General features: G+C 46.9%; 1 protein-coding gene across 1 annotated transcript in view; it reads right to left on the bottom strand.

The window, feature by feature from the left end:
* The window catches only part of TFAP2D (transcription factor AP-2 delta), a 49,168-nt gene extending 41,759 nt beyond the window's left edge, over positions 1-7,409 (bottom strand). The window contains exons 1-3 of the mRNA XM_010973874.3: positions 7,371-7,409; positions 5,829-6,326; positions 2,255-2,315 (exon numbers count right to left, since the gene is read on the bottom strand). Of these exons, the coding sequence (XP_010972176.1) occupies positions 2,255-2,315; positions 5,829-6,326; positions 7,371-7,409 (598 nt within the window). The remainder of the gene's footprint in view (positions 1-2,254; positions 2,316-5,828; positions 6,327-7,370) is intronic.
* Between the last annotated feature and the right edge of the window lie 10,336 nt (positions 7,410-17,745).

Below are 17,745 nucleotides of genomic sequence, written 5' to 3'. Positions count from 1 at the left end.
AAGACTTCCTTGCTATCCATTTGGAAATTGTCATGAACATTGATCGTTTCAGAGTAAACAGACACACACCCTGGTCTCTGGGGCTCAACCAAGTTAATTGGCCTTTCTCTAAGACACGTGGAAATGAAATAACCTCAGCAGCTAAACTCTGAATTCCTTCGCAGAGGAGAGGGGAAGGATTAGGGTTTAGTCAAACAACACAAACGTAAATCTCAAGTTACCTTCCCTCTCTCCTTGGAGCCTCGCCGTTCTTCTAAAAGATCAATATTTAGTTTAAAATAAATTCGGCTCGATTTTTAGGTGAAAGGAAGTGGCACCGAATTCCCTGAGCAATCAAACACCACCTAAGGAAGACCATTTCCGTGACTCGGAGAGCATAGAAACGCAGTTCCCATCTTGTAGTTACCGGAGAGTTTTGGCCTTTCTCCGGAGGCTGTCCCCTAAATCTCTTTTCGGAAATTCAGCTGATTTGCACAGCAGCCTCCCTTCCAGCTCCCGCGCTCGGCCTCGAATAATTCTCACCTCCGCCCCCGGCAGCTATTGTACGATATGATGCAATTTCCAAGCATTTGAGAAGGTGGTCTTGGGGCAAGTGCGGAACTGAACGCAAAGAGCGCAGTAGCGCAAGCCGGGCTCTGGAAGCAGCCGGCTCCGGGCGCTACTTAGTGGCGCTGTCCTTCAGCACCACCGACATCTCCGTGCGCCCTGAGCGCATGGCCTCACCTTAGGTGTGACCGCCCCAGTAGACTGGGATCAGCAAATCTCACCTGGTCCCTCTTTCACTGTGTATTTTAAACCCTCTCCCCAACAAAATGTATATTTTATTTCAGTTTTCACTAGTGTCGGGCCCATTTCATGTCATTTCATTATGGCTGTGCATTGGCCTGGCTGACAAGCTTAATACGGCTCATTGTAAAAATTTTTTGTCGAGCAACAGTAACAGTTAAAAAAAATTGTTTTTTCAAATCATCATGGGTTGAAACTACAGGGCTGAATAGTCATTCTATATTTAATGGAGTTTCCAAATATTGACTTAGACAATATATGGTTTCCCAAAGGAGAACATTCTGTTTTCCTCCCGTCTCAATTCAAACGGAGTTTAAATTGGACATCAGGTTGTAAAGCCTGCAGTTTAAACATGAAAGAATCCACTGCTTTCTATCGATGCATTTCTTTCTTTGGAAAAGCATTGAAATCTATCAACAAACCTTGAAAGGGATGAGGAGAAACTGAAGGACCTTTATTTGGTGCCATACGAAGTGACTCAGTTTCAGTGGTTCAGTTACTAGAGACAACTGCGGCCCTGGAGCTGGAATTAGTCCTGGTGAATAGGCCACATCTTATTAATTCGTATGAAGTTGGGATAACAGCTGGTCCCCCTTGCCTTGTGTGCTCCTCGGGTTACTCAGCTTGCTAGGAAAATAAGCTTCAGAGGCTCTGGGTACAGTTAAATGGGGAGGCCAGCAAAATCGGCACTGCCTTGAGGCCCTGAAAATGTCATAGTTCAAAACCTTTTGTCAAAAATGGAGCATTTGAGATGCAGCCCCCTTCAGTGTCTGAGCTGAAATCAACAGCTCGCCATTCTGGCCTTCCCCCCACCTTCCAGTTCCATGGGTAGCTCTGGATTCAGATGTTTTCCTCAACAGATGGGAACAAGAAAGCTTTATCCAGTACAGTTAACACCGCCTCCTCCTCCCAACATCCCTTAAAGAAAGAAATGTTCTGGACACTTGGAAATATAAGGGCCGCTGCGGTATTGGTGTTTCATTAGCTTTCCCTGAAGCCCAGTGAATTTAGCCTTTCACAGAATCCTTCAAAGCCTCAAGCTAACACCATCACCTCAAACACCCAGGCTGTGGCTGGCACATTTAGGGCTAAAAGAAACTAGAAATTCTGCTCGAGGATGTGGTGATGGGGGAAGGGGGTGTGAGAAGGGTTTTTTTGTTTTGGTTTGGTTTGGTTTTTTATCTTTTTCCTTTTCTTTTTTGCCTCTAACTTTGATTGTGTCACTGTTCTATTGAGGAACAGCAAATCTTTTCTGTCACAGTCTTTTGGACACAATCTGTGTTCAAGCCTCAGTGGAAGAAGGGAGGTTTTTAATGTGGGTATGCCTGTGTGGGACAAGAGTAATTGATCAAGAAATTGTTTTCTTTATCATCAGATGGGGGAATGTGATGTTTAAAAACATCACCAGACCTTCAAAACAAGGTAACAGGTGAGAGAAGAACGTTTAGCTTTAACATGTTTTACTTACCTCTTCTTATCACTCCACCTTGGCCATTGAGAACAAGCCCACACTGGGCTTCCACTGAGCCCTTAAGAAAAGAGAAAGAAATAAAATCACTCATATAGATACTAACAGGTGTGACAACAGTCTTAACCTGCCCCAACCCTGAACCCTATATCCTCATAACCCCACAGTAGACATTTAAATGCAACCATTGAGCTGGAGCTAGTTTGGTAGCACGCACAATTTTAAGGGGAAAAAAATTGCCAGAAAAACCACAATCTAAAAGTTGTATAAATCTTAAGGTATGCATTTTACAGCACCATACAATATTACACTTCAAAGAGCCTGAGTGCCTTTTATCTTGGCATAAGAGAATGAGAAGCCCTTTGAGTCCCCATCAAGGCACATAGCATATATATAGACAGTTTCCACGGCACTTTCTGCGTGGAGCAAATTACACCAGAAGTGTCAAGTCTGGCACTGTGGGTTTCTTGGGAGCTCAGAGGAGCTATTTCAAGTGCAGAATTCAAGATATCTTATGAGGGTTCTGTTTTACCCCAGATGTAGGTGCATCCTATAATGCTCTCCAAAATGTGTCTTATAGAGGCAGCACCTTCAGCATCACTCACAGTAGATCTTCAGGCTCTTAATGGCTGGAGGGATCATTTGAGCTGGGAAGGAGGAAAAGGTCTACTGATTTTTGATTAAGAAAAAATAAAAATTTCTCTCTCTGTGTCTTTTTTTTTTTCCCTGAGTCGAAATGTGTTAAAGGCTCATTTTCCTTTACAAACAAACGAGGTATTGGACATGAAAGAGGCCTTGAAGGGTGTTAACCTATCCAACAGCCCGTGAAGAGTTAAGTAAATGCGGAGAGAGTCGGTGCATAATAAAAACCCACTTTACAAAACAACCTTTACAGCCCAGGCTTCCTTTCGCTTCCCCATTTTCACCATATTGAGGCAGGCCTGTAAGACCCCGCTTTTCAACCTACTCACGGGCTCTTTCTTATTTTAAATGTTCTGCCTTAAAGTGATTATCAAATCAATATGAAAAAAAAAAAACTTGGAGACTGGGCATAAATTAAAGCAGTGATGGGAAAAGGTGTGACAGTTTCCTTTGTTGGCCATAGCAAATCTTTTTAGGGGACTCAAAGATGGAACTGAAGCCACAAGACTGTTTGCATCTGTTAGGCAGACTTAGACCGCCCTCCAAACCATTGGACTTTCACTTAAAATTCTGTGCAGGGAAAAGTATATTTACATTTGTTGCATTTGAAATGAGGCAGATGCTGATGAATGTTTTAAAAAGGAAGAAATAAAAGGAGAGAGACGGGTTGCTCCCACACATCCCCTCCCCATTTCTCTTTTTAAAAGTCTCTATGACTTTTTTTCTTTTTCTTTTCCCTTCTGACAACTAAGTCCAGGAGGAGTGGAAGAAAATAACTTGCCAGACTTCCAACTTGCTTCATTTATCTATATCTGTGGGTACATGTATATACTCACACACATCTCTAGACATAGATACATGAATATATCATACACCATTCTCCTCTGTTTCTCCTAGTTTCTTGGAGTGTTGCTCCCAGTATGAACATTCTCTCAGTATGAGTAATAAACGGGGAAAGGAGATTAAGACTATCGAAAAGACAGAGGGTGAAAATAAAGGCTTCAAAATATCTGAAATGGAGAAGGTAAAAGGCCCGGAAGCTCTCCAAGGGAGGGAACCACTTTCCCTCCCAGCCTCTGGCGCACCGTTTAAGATGTTTATTTTCTTGGAAGAAACGAATCTTGGTCTCTTCACTTAACAAACTTCTCCCCCTCCTAAGTAAAACATGTTGTTTGGTCGGATGACATTGCATAAATGACCAGTTGAATGGCACTAAGTCGAAAATTGGATAAACTACGGTGTTCTTTTGCACGGGATTCGCTCTTTGTCTGGTGCTTGCAAATGTTCTAATCCCCTCTTTTGAAAAATACCCGGCTTTGTGCCTAGCACAGAAAAAAAATTTGTACAGATACAAAAAAATCAGCAGCAGACGTGGCTATTAAAAGGAGTAAATAGGTTTTAGTTGAGCTAAGCATTGAATGTCAGATTTTTTTTCCTCTTGAGACACAAGGGGATCCTTGTGAAAAATGTAAAACTTGCCTTGAGCGTATAAAATCATTTCGTGCATATGAATGTAGAAAGTCAAGGTTTAGAGAGCCAAATCTTTTTTCTTGTGAGCCGATCGTGTGGCTGTGGCTCTTTGTTGGCACTGTGAGGGCTCTCACTTTAATTTTAAAATAATCCCTTGCTCAGAGGTAAATGAGGGGGAAAGATTTTCTGTGCGCAACAAGGGACCTCGTATGTCTCCAACTTGTGTTCTTCCAGCAACTCCCCTTTGGTTTTGGAGCCGGTGGAGGAGATGGCCAGCTTTGTGGGGACTCGCAGGGAGAGCCGCACTTTCAGCTGAAGGAAGACACAAATTCATGTCTTCTGGGCTCAGTTTGGGACATCTGTGGACTTATGTGTTTGAAATGTGGCTATGACAGTATGTCTGCATGATTTTAAATTCTATTGTTGGCAAACAATGTACAAAAATACATGAAGAGAGAGAGTGGGAGAGAGATATCTGTCTGATTGAATGATGGCCTTCACAGTATGTGAATTCCTTCCTTCTTCCTTCCATCCTTCCATTTCTCTCCTTCTCCCTTTATTTTTCTCTCTCCCTCTCCCCCCTTTCTCCTTTCTTCCTCCCTATTTCTTTTCTCTCCCCCCTCCCTTTCTTTATTTCTTCATTTCCTTCTTTTTAAAAATTTCCTTCTTTTTAAAGAGTTGCATATGACGTTACTGGCTTGGAGAGAAAAACTAAAGTTGTGAATCGTCCAGCTGGGTGACAGGACTGGGCACTCCTCAGGCAGTGACAGTTAAGCACAAACCCACACCCTGGCCAAGTGCATTGTGTGGATCCTTTTCTTGGGGTAAATTTATGAGACTTTTTTTTTTTTTTGCGATTCTTTACTTTCCACTGCAATCTAGGATATTCGGTGAAACTTTTGCAAGAGCTCAGGGTCCCCTAAGTGTTCCGAGAACAAACAACCCCGCCGCCAAATCACAGTAAGTTCCCCACAAGCTCAGTCCGGGACAAACGCCTGGGACACGCGGGTAGACTCAGCAAAGCGCGTAGACTGAGGGTGCGATTGGTCATCAACTTATCGGGTCTTACTCTGAGTCCAGTTGGCTCAACTCCAGCCCCCTTGATCTCCCTCACTGCATCCCCTCAGGGACAGAAACCTGGGTTCACAAAAGACCTCAGTACAAACCAGCCGAAAGTAGAGGACCCGCAGCTAGCCGGACCCCTGAGCGTCCAGGTGAAAGGCCCTATCCAATGAGAGGGACAGCGTGGCACACGCCTCCTCTAATTGTTTTGATAACTTTCCATAAGTGGGGTGTGTGTGTGTGTGTGTGTGTGTGTGTGTGTGTGTGTGTGAGAGAGAGAGAGAGAGAGAAGGAGAGAGAGGGAGAAAGAGGAGACGGCTAGCAGTCGGAGTAGTAACGGCGCGGGAGGGGGAGGGCGAAGGGGGGAGGGCGCAGACAAATTCGCTGCATGCTTATTTACCTGCAAGTCGTCGGCTCCCGCGGCGGCCAGCCCCAGGCTGGGCCCTGGCAGGAGTCTTTGATCTGGGTGCATTCCATACTGAGAGCCATGGCTCATGAGGGACAGGTCGTGGCGGCGGTAGGCATCGAGGCAGCCCAGCTCCCGCCTCTGCTCGTCCAGGCAGGACGACTTGAGCGCCCGCGCATTGTGCAGGTTAATAAAGTCGGTGGGCTCCCCGTGGTGGATCTGCTGGTAGTACTGTTGCGAGTGGTGGAGCGAGTTCAGAGAGTAGGCGTCGGGAGTGACGGCCGGGTGGCTGTGCTGAAACTCGTAATGGAAGGACTGGTGGTGGAGCGGGGTGTACTGGTGGTTAGTGGAGAAGTAGGGGGATGCAAACTCGGTGCCGGTGGTGGAGTAAGTTAAAGGGGAGGAGGAGGAATAGGCGACAGTGGAATTGGCTACGGACTCCAGACAGCCAAGCTGCATCAAACGGTAGCTGTTTGATCCGTCGTGACGTATCTGGAAGGAAGAGGGGGAAAAGGGAGAGCAGAAAAACTTGAGGTTTGTCATTTTGCCACCGAGGCGCGGCTCTCGCGGAGCCAGGAGCGTCCTCCGGCTCTCCAAGGGGCGCGAGGGCGCAGGGCTCGGGCCGAGCCGCAGCCGGGCTCCGCGCCTTCGCCGGGGAGCCTCTGCGAGCAGGCAGGCGGGGGGTGGGCGGCCTCGTCCTCACAGTCGAGAGCGCGGAAAAAAAATCCCCCACCCTATATAGGTGCGGGTGACACACACACACACATACACACATACACGCGCGCGCACACACACACACACGCACACACAGCCCCTGCCCAACTTGCGCAGGGAGCCGGGCGCCGGGAGCCAGGTTTGCCACTGACTCCGGGGCTGCGGGGAGCAGAAGCAGACAGTCCACACGCGCAGCGCGCGGGCCCGCTGCTGGCCACTCCAACCCGCTGCCGACACCGAGATGCCGCGGCAGTCCACGCCGGGATGCTCCGCCAGAGCTGCTCAAAATTATCATCCAAATATTAAAAAAAAAAAATCCAGTCTGTGCAAATAGTCCAACTCGCTCATTTTCTTAACCATTTGGGGCAAAGAATCCCCCCCCCGCCCTTTTCTCCTTCAATTTCCTAGAATAAGCCCATTTCAAAAGGGGTGCATGTTCCCAACCCGCCCCCCCCCCTTGTCCACCTACCGCTCCCCCACTATCAATCTCTTTACTTTGCCTTTCCGAGTATCTTTTTTCCATCTCAATCTCTTTCTCCTCACCCCCTCCTCCCTTTCTTTATTATTAGGATTATGTTTTCCCCCTCATTATGGCAAATGTTTCTTAACGTGGCAGAGAGTTGCCCTTCCTGGCGACAGATGTCATAACGAACTTTCTCCCCTTTCCTTCCTTAACTTCCCCCGAAAGCCAGATTATAATTAAACGTAACGGTCCAATATAGATTAGAGACGGAGGAAGCTGCCACGCCGCCGCCACCGCCGCCGCCGCCGCCACACACACACACGCGCGCGCTCAAAAAAAAAAAAAAAAAAAAGGAATACCTCGGCATCGTGGACTAGTCCCGGAAAGGTAGTTGACATGTTGGGTTTCTCCGAAAGCTTACGATGCAATTTCCCCCTCCAAAAAAAGAATCGGGAAAAAAATCCAAACTTCTTGTATTTTCCAATTTTTTTTAAGGAAAAAAAATGTTCTATAGATAGAGATCTAAATTGTAATGGCTTTGCCCGGATCAGATAGCTCCTTGCCTCGTACCCACTTAAAAACCTGTAGGAACAAAATTTTCCCTCTGCACAAAAGCAGCTCCCTGGAACAGATTTTGTACTTGCTGAGTATTTCTTTGGCTGATGTCGTAGGTCCCTTGGTAATATAGAAGTTTTGAAAATTAAGCATCAGCACTGAGAACTGGGAGGACAATAGGCAGAAGAGATTTATCCCAGGAGACAAGGAATAAATATTGTATCTTCGCCTAATAAGGAACTGGAGGTTCTTTCAACATTTTTATCCATTTTTTCCAACCTTTATCATGCTTTTCTATACCGACTGAGGTGAGGACTCATCTCTGCAGAGAGCATTTGCACACATTTTTATTGTGAAGATAAAGCTCTAGCCCCGATGAGTGTGTATTAGAGATAGAAATATATATTAATTAAAGCTTCCTTTTACACAAGTGTTCATTCCTATTGGTTCCACTCCTTGGATGCTGAAAGCTGCTTTTTCCAACGAGCACCCAAATCAATTTCACCCAGATTGGGGTGTCTGCCTTTGCCCAAGTGGGAACAATACTCCTCTCTCCATATTTACATGAATTTGGGTTCTTTCCCCCTTTTTGAAAGGCAACACCCGGCAGTCGCTTACACTTTCAGCAGCTTTTAAAACAAATAACCATGATGGACAGCCCCAAGTTTCCATCATAAAGAAATGGAGTAACTGGCAATATATTTAAGAAAAATACAAGAAAATAAAGACATGTGGCAAGATTCTACATTTAGGTAAAATGTTGTCTTCCACTCCTCAAGCCAACCCATTTTTCCCCTCTTTTGTGTTTTCCTTCTTCCTTTTCGGAAACAGTGCTGAATGGGGGGTGGGAGGTGGGGACCATTTAGCAGTGGCACCAGGTATTTGAACACCATTACCTCGGAATAACCCTTAAATGTTTGAAAGTAACATTTCACAAAGAGAGGGCAGGAAGGAGGCAGTGCACACCGATGTCTGCCTCTTCGGTGGGTTTCTTGACTTGCAGTGTTTGAGCTGTACTTCGCTGGAACCTAGGCTTCCCACACCAAGCTGTCTAGCGCCTGGAGCGGGTAGCTGTGGCTATGGGCTCGCAATACTGAGGCTCAGCCAGGTCCGCTCTCCAGCCCTGCCCATCTCCTAACAACTGACTGGTCCCATAGACTCATCTCAGAGATAGAAAGGGTAATTTAGTCTTAATTGCCATTTCATTTGGTTAGCTTTTAAGGGTTTAAGCTGAGAAGGTGTCTTAATAATAAGCCGCAGGCAAACAGGCATGTGGCTTTTTTTTTTTTTTAGGTCGGGGTTTAGGAGGGTTTATTAGGATCTGCTCATGCAGTCTAACTGGGGCTGTCACTCAGCGCTCTTTGCTTTATATAAATGGACAAAGGCACACGACCAGAATTGAAATGCACTGTCTGAAATGGAGCTCCATGATGCTTCAGTCCTGCACGAGGGTCAGCAGCCAACACTTGCTCCCCTTTTCAAGGTGCGCAAGGGTCCCGTCCCCCCCCCCACCGCTTCTTGAAATTCCCTATGTTGGTCTAATGAAGTCAGTAGTCTGAGAGCCCAAAGGAGATGAAAAGGAAGAACGCCCAAACTGATCTTAAAGTAGGAGGGGTAAGATGAGTGCCTTTGACACTGAGGGGCTGACTCCCCAAATGCTCGCAGTGGGGTCTTTTGTTTGCCAGAACTCAGAGAGGCTTCTATATTCCACCCACAGATGAAACATGCGTCCGTGGGAGCGGGGGCCTGCCCCCACGACCTTACCCCAAGGGCCCCCAACTCCTGCAAAGGTGCAAACCTCCCCCTAGAAGAATGGTTATCTGGGGAATGGCCAGACCCTCTTTTCCTGGTGGCTGATGTGTGTTTCCCAGTAAGTCCCAACTCAAAAGAGGAAGCACGGTCCATCCTCAGACAGGCTGCAAACCCCTCCCCCAACTCCCCTACTGTCAGATACATCTTCATTGAAGGCGAAGGGACCTTCGTCCCCCGGCTTAGGTCCAGGCAGCAGACACAAAACCCTCTCCCTCGGGAACAACCAGGAGGCTCAGGACGTCGTGGCCGCCTGCTCTGCCTGCTGTCCCCGCTCGTTTGGCCCCTGTGTGTGGCCCTTTTGGGGAGAAGGGCCACACGCAGCCCCTGCACTTCTGACGCTCTCGGTAGTGAGCTCTGGCCTCGAGCTGAGTGCATCCACAGAATGACCTCTGGTTGTCTCGGCCTTCTGAATCCTTCAGGACAGCACTGAAGAACTGGCAGATGGACTCCTTCTTTCCGCTCCCTAACCCCACCCGGTTTTCCCGAGTGACTTCGAGGTACCCAGACAAAAGGCGTCCAGAGCTTCATCTACTGAGCTTCTTGGCCGCCGCTGCCCCGCCCCCGTGGTGCTAAAGGAAACTGAAGATCACGCAAGATGAGCAAAAACTTGTGTTCAAAGGAGATGAAGCGGGAAGGGTAAAGTGTATCTCTTTCAGCTTAGGGGTCTCCTTTGGAAAGTGTTCCTCCCACCCCAGTGCCCAGCTTCCCACACCAGCGTCTAAACTGTAGGGAAACCCCCATTTGGCCAACTGCTCCCTCTCGCCTCATCCCAACATAAAAAAAAAAAAAAAAAAAAAAAAAAAAAAAAAAGCTGTTTGTCCCTGAAAGAGAAGTTTGGGAAATCATCCGCGCCATATGCACATACTGGTCAGCAGCTCCCTTCCATCTGCTCTGGGGTTGGAAAAGGCGCGCCCCTTTTCTAAAGAAACTCATCGAGGCAGGTGTGTGGTGTGCTTGGTGTCTGTGCGTGTGTGATATGCGCGCGCGCGATTTGTTTCTGTCAGACAGTCCCCCCCACCACCGTCCTCCCTTCCCATCCAATTAATAGTCTTGAGCAATTAATAAGTGCCATCCTGCTTGACCCAAAGGCTGGGCGTTTCAGCAAAGCTAATTTCTCTTTCTCCACTTTGGCCCTTTCCGGGAGAGCGATTGGCCACACATTTTCCAGCGGGCGGTGTAATTGAATTAACTGGCCACAGCGAGTTGGAGACACAGCGACAATCGCCTGAGGCTCCTTCCCTTGGGAAACCGGTAGTGAGCATCCCAGCCTGAGCCCGAGGCCCGCCTGGCTCCCGCCCACTCGAGACAGCTCATAAAAGCACCACGGAGCAACTCTGCCAGCCCGGACCCCTAGAAGCTGGAGAGGGTGTCTCTTAGCACCCAGCTCTTCTGTTCAGCCTTCTGATTCCAGGCTCCACACCCCAGGAGGGATTGTTCCATCGCAGTTGCTTTAAGAATCTTCAGAGAAGTCTTTATTTTATCGTGATTGTTTTGGTTAATATCCAGAGCTAGAGAAGAGAATTTCTGAATTTGTTCTTTCCTATAGTTCAGACTCTGGTGTGGGAAGCTCAGGTCCCTTCCTGGGTTTCTAGGCTGGTACCATTCCAAATCACCCCAGTTTTCTTCCAATCCCAAGCATCTCCACTGAAAGGGTCTTGCCACCCACTGCGTGTGTTTGAGGTTGGTGGACAATTAGCAGCAAGCAACTGCCTATCCCTAGTTTATTAAGCACGTATTTCTCTTCCTCCTTCTTATTCCTACTTGGGATTTCCTTTGCTTCTCCACATGAACTTTATTTGTTTTTTTTTTTATTCTGTTTTCCTGTTACCTGAACAGACTTTTCCTACAAAATTGCTTGCATAATACTTAGTGAAGTAGAGTAGTTAAGGACTGTAATTATTTGGGCATTTTCAACCAAAACATATTTCCTTGGATGCACATGTGAATCAACCAGAGTATCTTCCTCTCTCTGTTTTTCCACCTTTCTCTTCTTCCTTCCCCCCTCTTTAAGGAAAGGTAGAAATGAGACTGAATCCGTTAAACTTATGCCTTAAAAGAGCACGTGTGGACATTGTCTAAGAATGAAACTTTGTGGGTTCTTGTCCAACGGGGCATGCAGTCCCATAACCCAGAGAGTTTGCAAGATGGGAGAGAATTTTCATGATCACAGAGACCCTGGCTTTGGAAGGGTACTTGTACAGGAAAACGGTGGGACCCGGAAGATCCAATATGTTCTTTCCACAAAGTGAACAAGAGGTGTTGATCTGTTCATCAGGACCGCTTCTAACCCTTCCAGGCCTCAAAGTGCCTTTCCTTTCACTTTTATTTTGGATGTACAGAAACAGCTGAGGTGCCTTTGGGGAATTAAAAAAAAAGAAAAGCTAAGGACTGCTGTGCCCTGTTAGTGGTGTTCTGGTACTATCTGCCCTCACGTCTTTGTGGATCTCCTGCATTCTAAGCATTTCCACCCTGGAAAGTCTTCCAAGACAAGCTCAGCCTGGGCTCTCCAAGAGTCAACCTCTCAGGCCCCGAGTTTCACAGTCACTCAGGATTTTAGGGACCTGGAAACATCTTCTTATCCAAAGACCTGTTCTCCTAACATCTCCCACTAGAAACTGTGGGTGAGCGGATGGTTGGGGGCAAACCATCAGTGGGTGGAAAGGCAAACATGTTGGGCCTACCAGGCAGCATCCTAACCCCTGGTTCATTGAGTTTTCCTGATGAGGCAAGGTGAAGAGAGAACAGTGCTCCAAATACCAGGAAAATTCTGGGCAGGAGCCAGGAATCTAAAACTTGACCCAGTTTCAGGACCAGATATTTGGGGAGAAGAGGCATGGTGGCAGCCTGGGTATTGGTGAGACACCCCCCCCAACTCCATGCCCTACCCCCAACCCCCAGCCAAAAATAAATTACTTGCCTGTTAGCCTGAGCTGACGCCGACTCTCGGTCTTTCTAAAGGTCCCTCCCCTCTCCTTCGCAGTTAGGATTTGACAACTCTTCTTCCTCCTCTTGTTAGTCCATACCCTTACCCCATTCCCTTTTCAACAACTGAAGGGCCAGTTTTTGGAAAACGTACCTTAATTGCAAACTGCATTTTAAATAAGAACTGTGGGATATTTGGGGGAAATTAACACTTCTGCCAAGCTCTCCAGTCATTTCAATTTAAGGGTTGTCGTTGACTTTTTTAAACTCCGGGTTTTTTTCTTTTCCTTCTCTTTAGTAAAACTTCCTCCTGCAGGACCCCTACAACCCCGCGCTCTGAGCTGTCTGTCAAAAGCCTAAAGCGGATCTGTCTTCCGCCTTAGCCTTGCAGCCGACAGGCAACACGGTTCCACAATCGTACAGAGGGAAAATGCATTTGCCAGCAATTAAAAACCCTGGCGAACGCATTAGTCGAAAATTAAACTCTGAAGTCTTCTCTTTGACAAAAGTGAAACTTGGGGCTGAGTCCCTCCTCTGAGAGGGCGGACTCCTAGCCCTTCTGCGGCAGCTGCCGAGGGGGACCCGGGCGGGCCACCCACCCTCTCCCCGCAGCGCCTGCGTCGCCAGTCCCGCGGCGTCGGGGGGCGCTCACCCCCAGGCAGCCGGGCGAGCCCGGGAGGGCGCGGCGCCTGCAGGCCCCGGGGGCTGGCTGCGCTCTTTGTGGCAGGAAGCTGAGGCCTTGCTCTCCCAAGGGACACTTGACTCTTGCAGCTGAGAAATGCATGAGCTCGGAGCGGACCGCGCTGCGCCCTCGCTCCCCGGCTGCGCTGTTGAACCTTGCAGAGCAATAGCGGTTTCGGAAAGTCCGCCGGCCAGTATTCCCGTCTACGGAGATTTCCTTTACTAAGCACTTTTACAGGTGTTGAGTCATCGGATCCTGAGAACACGCCCTCTCTCCATTACTGTCTTTTTATGGAGCAAAGAATAACAGAACAGTAACAGCAAACACTTACTGACCACTTAAAGGTGTCAGGCCCGTTCTGAGCCCTTTACAAGCACTGTATCCTCACAACACCCCTGTGAGTTAAGTATTCTGAGGTAGGTAGAGTGTGTATTAGGATCAGTATGAGGTGGGTGTGGGTGCAGACGAGGACCCTGAAGCCCACGGAGGTGGCTCAAGACCCTCCCTTCCCCCAGCACGCAGGCCAGCGGTGGAAGTGAGGCTCAGAGAGGTATCAGTAATCGCCAAGGTCACACGGGGCTTTGAACTAGGATTTTGGCATCAAATATAGATTTTTTTTTCCTACATCGTCTGGCTTCTACTGCTGCATCTAAACTTTTCGAGGTTTTGAATTTCCAACCTTTACTCCACGTCTCCATTCCTTTCTAAAATGCCTAAAAGAACATACCCACTTTGAGGCCCGGTCCAGGTTTCTTTTGCAGTAAAGCAGGGTCATCTTGACGCCTGTGGCGCAAATCCAGCCTCTCTGTTCTCGCCCCTCCCTTTTCTGCTGACGGACTGGATGCGGGGCTTCCAGAGACCGTCCCCTACCCTGGCAGGTCGAGCTCTGTCTCCATCCCCGGGAAGGCAGTGGCTCTCGATGCCCGGCTTGCTCTGAGGCTGCGGTGCGCGCCCACCCTGAGCCAGGCCGCAGGGGCGGCGGGTTGTACCCGCCAGGCTCCTCTTACACCCGCTCCCCAGTCCCATTGTGGCTGCGGCTTTGTGGATCCACCGCGGGCCTCCAGGATCCCCTCGTAACCGAGATAGCTGATTGTGCGGCAGTAGGAGGGCTGGGTCTGGAACCACGGGACCTGGTCTTCAATCCTTGATTCTACTTCTACTTGAGCAAGTTACTTAATTTTCTCACTTGTAAAATGGAAAAACAAAACAAAACAAAACAAAACAAAACAAAACAAAAAAAAACTGACACTTAGCTAGTCTGGCTATTGTGAGGTTTAAGCGAAAAAATTATCTATCTATCCATCCTTTTGACCAGCCTAGGCAGAGGGATGTATTTAATAAATCCTGGGTATTATTTGGAAGGAGGGGATTATTAAGAAGGCAAGGAAAGAGAGGCTTTATTAGAAGGGCATCTTTGCTTCCCTAGGGTCCATTTCTGCGGCCCTTTAACAGATGGCACTAAAGAAAATCCAGCTGGGAGGGATTGCAGAGGCCACAAGATCCTACCCTTTGCTGAAGTATAAAGTCACACAACTAAGCAAGCAGCAAAGCCTGTTCTGGGGCCAGAGCCGGAAGTCAGATGCTTGCATCCACTCAGCCCAAAGCCTCCCATTCAGGATCCAGGGAATGGATAGCTCAGCCCCACCCCCACCCCCACCCCCACCTTCTTTTATGGCTAATATTTCCTCCTGACCTAACATTTTGGTCTTTACAAAATTTGAATTTCATTTCTTCTCTCTCTGTCTTCTCACCTGCTGTCTCCTCACTTCTCCATCCTCCTCTTCCTCCTCCTTCCCCCCCCCCACCCGCCCCCATTTTTGCCCGAGTCCCCATATGTCTTCCTGGGATTCTGCTGATTTAGCTCCCTCCCTTCTAATCTCCAAAGGTTTCTGTCTCACCTTTGGCTCAGTATCCTGGGTATCATCTCAATGACATGATCTGGGGTGAGGGGGGTGAGCTGGGCCAGGAGGGTGGGGAGGGTGTGTGTTTCTCCATCTGCCATACTTCAAGTTCTGGTCACCCTAGTACCAATCTCATCCCCTATCTTCTAACCAACCCCTGTGGATCTGTCTGGTTGCTGACCCCAAGCCCCTGCCTCTGCCTCTTCTCCCTTCTACTAACTAGCCTGGCCTTGGGGAGCTTTGAGGCAACCAAGATCTCACTATCTCTCTCTCTCTCTCTTTTTTTTTTTTTTTTTTTTAACTAAAAGAGCTTTGTCTGCCTCTTCTGTCAATTACCCCAGCAGCCTCTCAGAGGCCCCGTTTATTTTTTCCATTGACCTTTTCTTCCTTATGTGCTGGAACAATGCCTTATTATTTTATTTATCTTAATCTCTGGTGCAATCGCCCTTTTATTCTTCAACTTGGCTGTGCTAGTGTTTGCCTTTACACTTCCTTGACTTCATTATGTAATCTTGCCGAATCGCATGCTGTTTAGACCTCACGTCTGTCTTTTACTTACCCTTGAATAGTTTTGTTTTGAAACTCCTGGTCCATCCATATTTACCTTATTCCTTTGTTTCCTACTCTCTGTCTGCTGTCTGGAATGCCCAGGAATAGTGTCCAGAAATTTGTACCACGTCTGCTTTATTGCACATCTTAGCCAACAGGACATCCCATTAAAAGAGAATTTTTTTTTTTTTTTACTTTTGGCCCTGACACTTTTTGGTGGCTTGTAGTAATGCCCCATCCTTCCAAGTCATTTCTGGTTATAGGCTTCATGTGCTCCTTAGACAATTGCTAAGATAAAATTTTCTCTTTCGATTTCCTTTTGAGCAAGTGGAGGATGATGAGGAAGGTATGGATTCTGTTACGGACTGGCTCTGTCACACAAGTTACTGAAGTGCTCTGCTCTCACTCACAGCTAGGTTACACTAACTAGGGGTAAATATAGATGAAACAACGTTGTAATGGGTAATGTGCTTTAAAACAATTAGGTCTGATTTATTTCTGCAAATCTCCTTCTTGCTGCAGACCAACTCTCCTTGGGTTTCTATCAACCCTACTAGTGGTGAGGAGTATTATTTCTCTTCCACAACTCATCCTTTCCAACACAAAATTCTGGTTTGTCTGTCTTTATAGAAATGGCTGCATTTCTACTAATTTTCATGTCAGAGAACTGTGTTCTAGAAGTCTAGAATCAGAAGGGGATACTTTTTGCTCAGGTGTCTGCTCCATTGTGGAATCATAAAAAAAACCTTGAGGGAACCTACAGGCATCTTCCTAAATCCTGCACCCCCTCCCCACCCACCTCCATCTCTTAATGTTCTTTGCAAAGATTGGAGATAGCAGACCCAGAACCAGCCTCTGCTGCCCTTTGGTAATACTCTATCCATCAGTTTCCTCTCCTTACTCTCAACCACTCACTTCCTTTCTCTTTCTTGTCTTCAGATAAAGAGTCTTGACTGAAGAAATTACCATGGAAGAGAAGACAACCCGCTCCATTGATTCTTGGGGCTTCTTCCCCTCAGAATCACCCTGCCACTCTGGCTGGGAGTACAGCATGTCGTGCAATGTCCTTTTTAAGAAGTTCAGTGAAGTGGGGCAGTAGGGGTTAATGTTTTGCCATCTTCACATGTGAAGATGACACCTCTCACGCCCTCCCTTTTGGAGGAATTAGAGATTAAACCTAGCACTGAGATTTCTCTCTGGTACAAGACGCTAGAAACACGTATAGACTGTGATGTATTAAATATGTACTATATATTAGAACTGTCTGTAATGAATGCAGACATTCTGATAAATAATACAGTGTAAGGTTCCTTGTATGATTGAACACTATCTACTTCTCATATATTTATGTGCCAGCAGTTAAAGAGAACAGGTTTCTTTCCCTAGTTAAATACGTTGAAACAGCATTAGTCTTTCAGGAGTGTGTTCCAATTTGAATGCTAAGATTTAGATGGTGACAAAGCTAAGCACATGGAGGTGCCCTGCCCTGCAACATTCAGTTTTGAACCAGAGAAGGAAGCTCTTCCCATTCATTATCTGGACTCTGGTGGTGGAGGAAGCACAGTAATGCAGAATTTTAGAGAGACATCATTTTAACGTACTTTTCATTGACAAGGTCAAGTGTGTCTCAGATACAGTTGGCAGAAAAGTTCAAAATCCTTGGGAGGTAGAAATCATATGCCTGGACAATGTGCCTGTTTGCCATCATTGTATAGTTTATGGTGGCCAAAAGAACCCAGGCTTCAAAGAGGTCTAGGATTTCTAATTGTTCACATTAACATTTTTTTCCCTCCCTTTACAAAATCAGCAAAAAAAAAGATAACCCCTCCAAAATCTGTGTTTTTTTCAGAGAATGTGTAACCTAACTCACATATCCACAGATAAATAAGGCTGCTGGCTTAGAAGAAAGTAAGTGTAGAAAGTTCAGCCTGTCTCTTCCCAAGATGGTACAGCCAACGTGAGACCGAGGCTATGTTATGACTCTTACTTGGTTGGGAAGAATGTCAGTAGTGTGACTTGGGATGATGGAGTCAGAGTCTTATGACACCATAAAATCTATTTTTACGAAGTGATTCATTGACTCGGCATCAAGAAATGCTAAAAAGTAGGGAGATGTTTCACCCATTTTATTTAACTGCTGATGCAACTCTACACCAATGCAGAAAACTGGGCCATTTTCACATCTAATTTCAGAACTTTTTGCCATGAAGTCAGCCCATTACATCATAGGAAAGAAAGATAATGGAGAAGAAAGACCAAAGAAAATCCAGAGCTCCATTATGAGCAGTGGCATTTGCAAAAATCCTTTTGATT

This window comes from Camelus bactrianus, chromosome 20, assembly GCF_048773025.1.
Source record: "Camelus bactrianus isolate YW-2024 breed Bactrian camel chromosome 20, ASM4877302v1, whole genome shotgun sequence".
NCBI classification, from domain to species: Eukaryota; Metazoa; Chordata; class Mammalia; order Artiodactyla; family Camelidae; genus Camelus; species Camelus bactrianus.
Note: the sequence above shows the minus strand (reverse complement) of the source record. Positions and strands in the feature narration are given on the sequence as shown.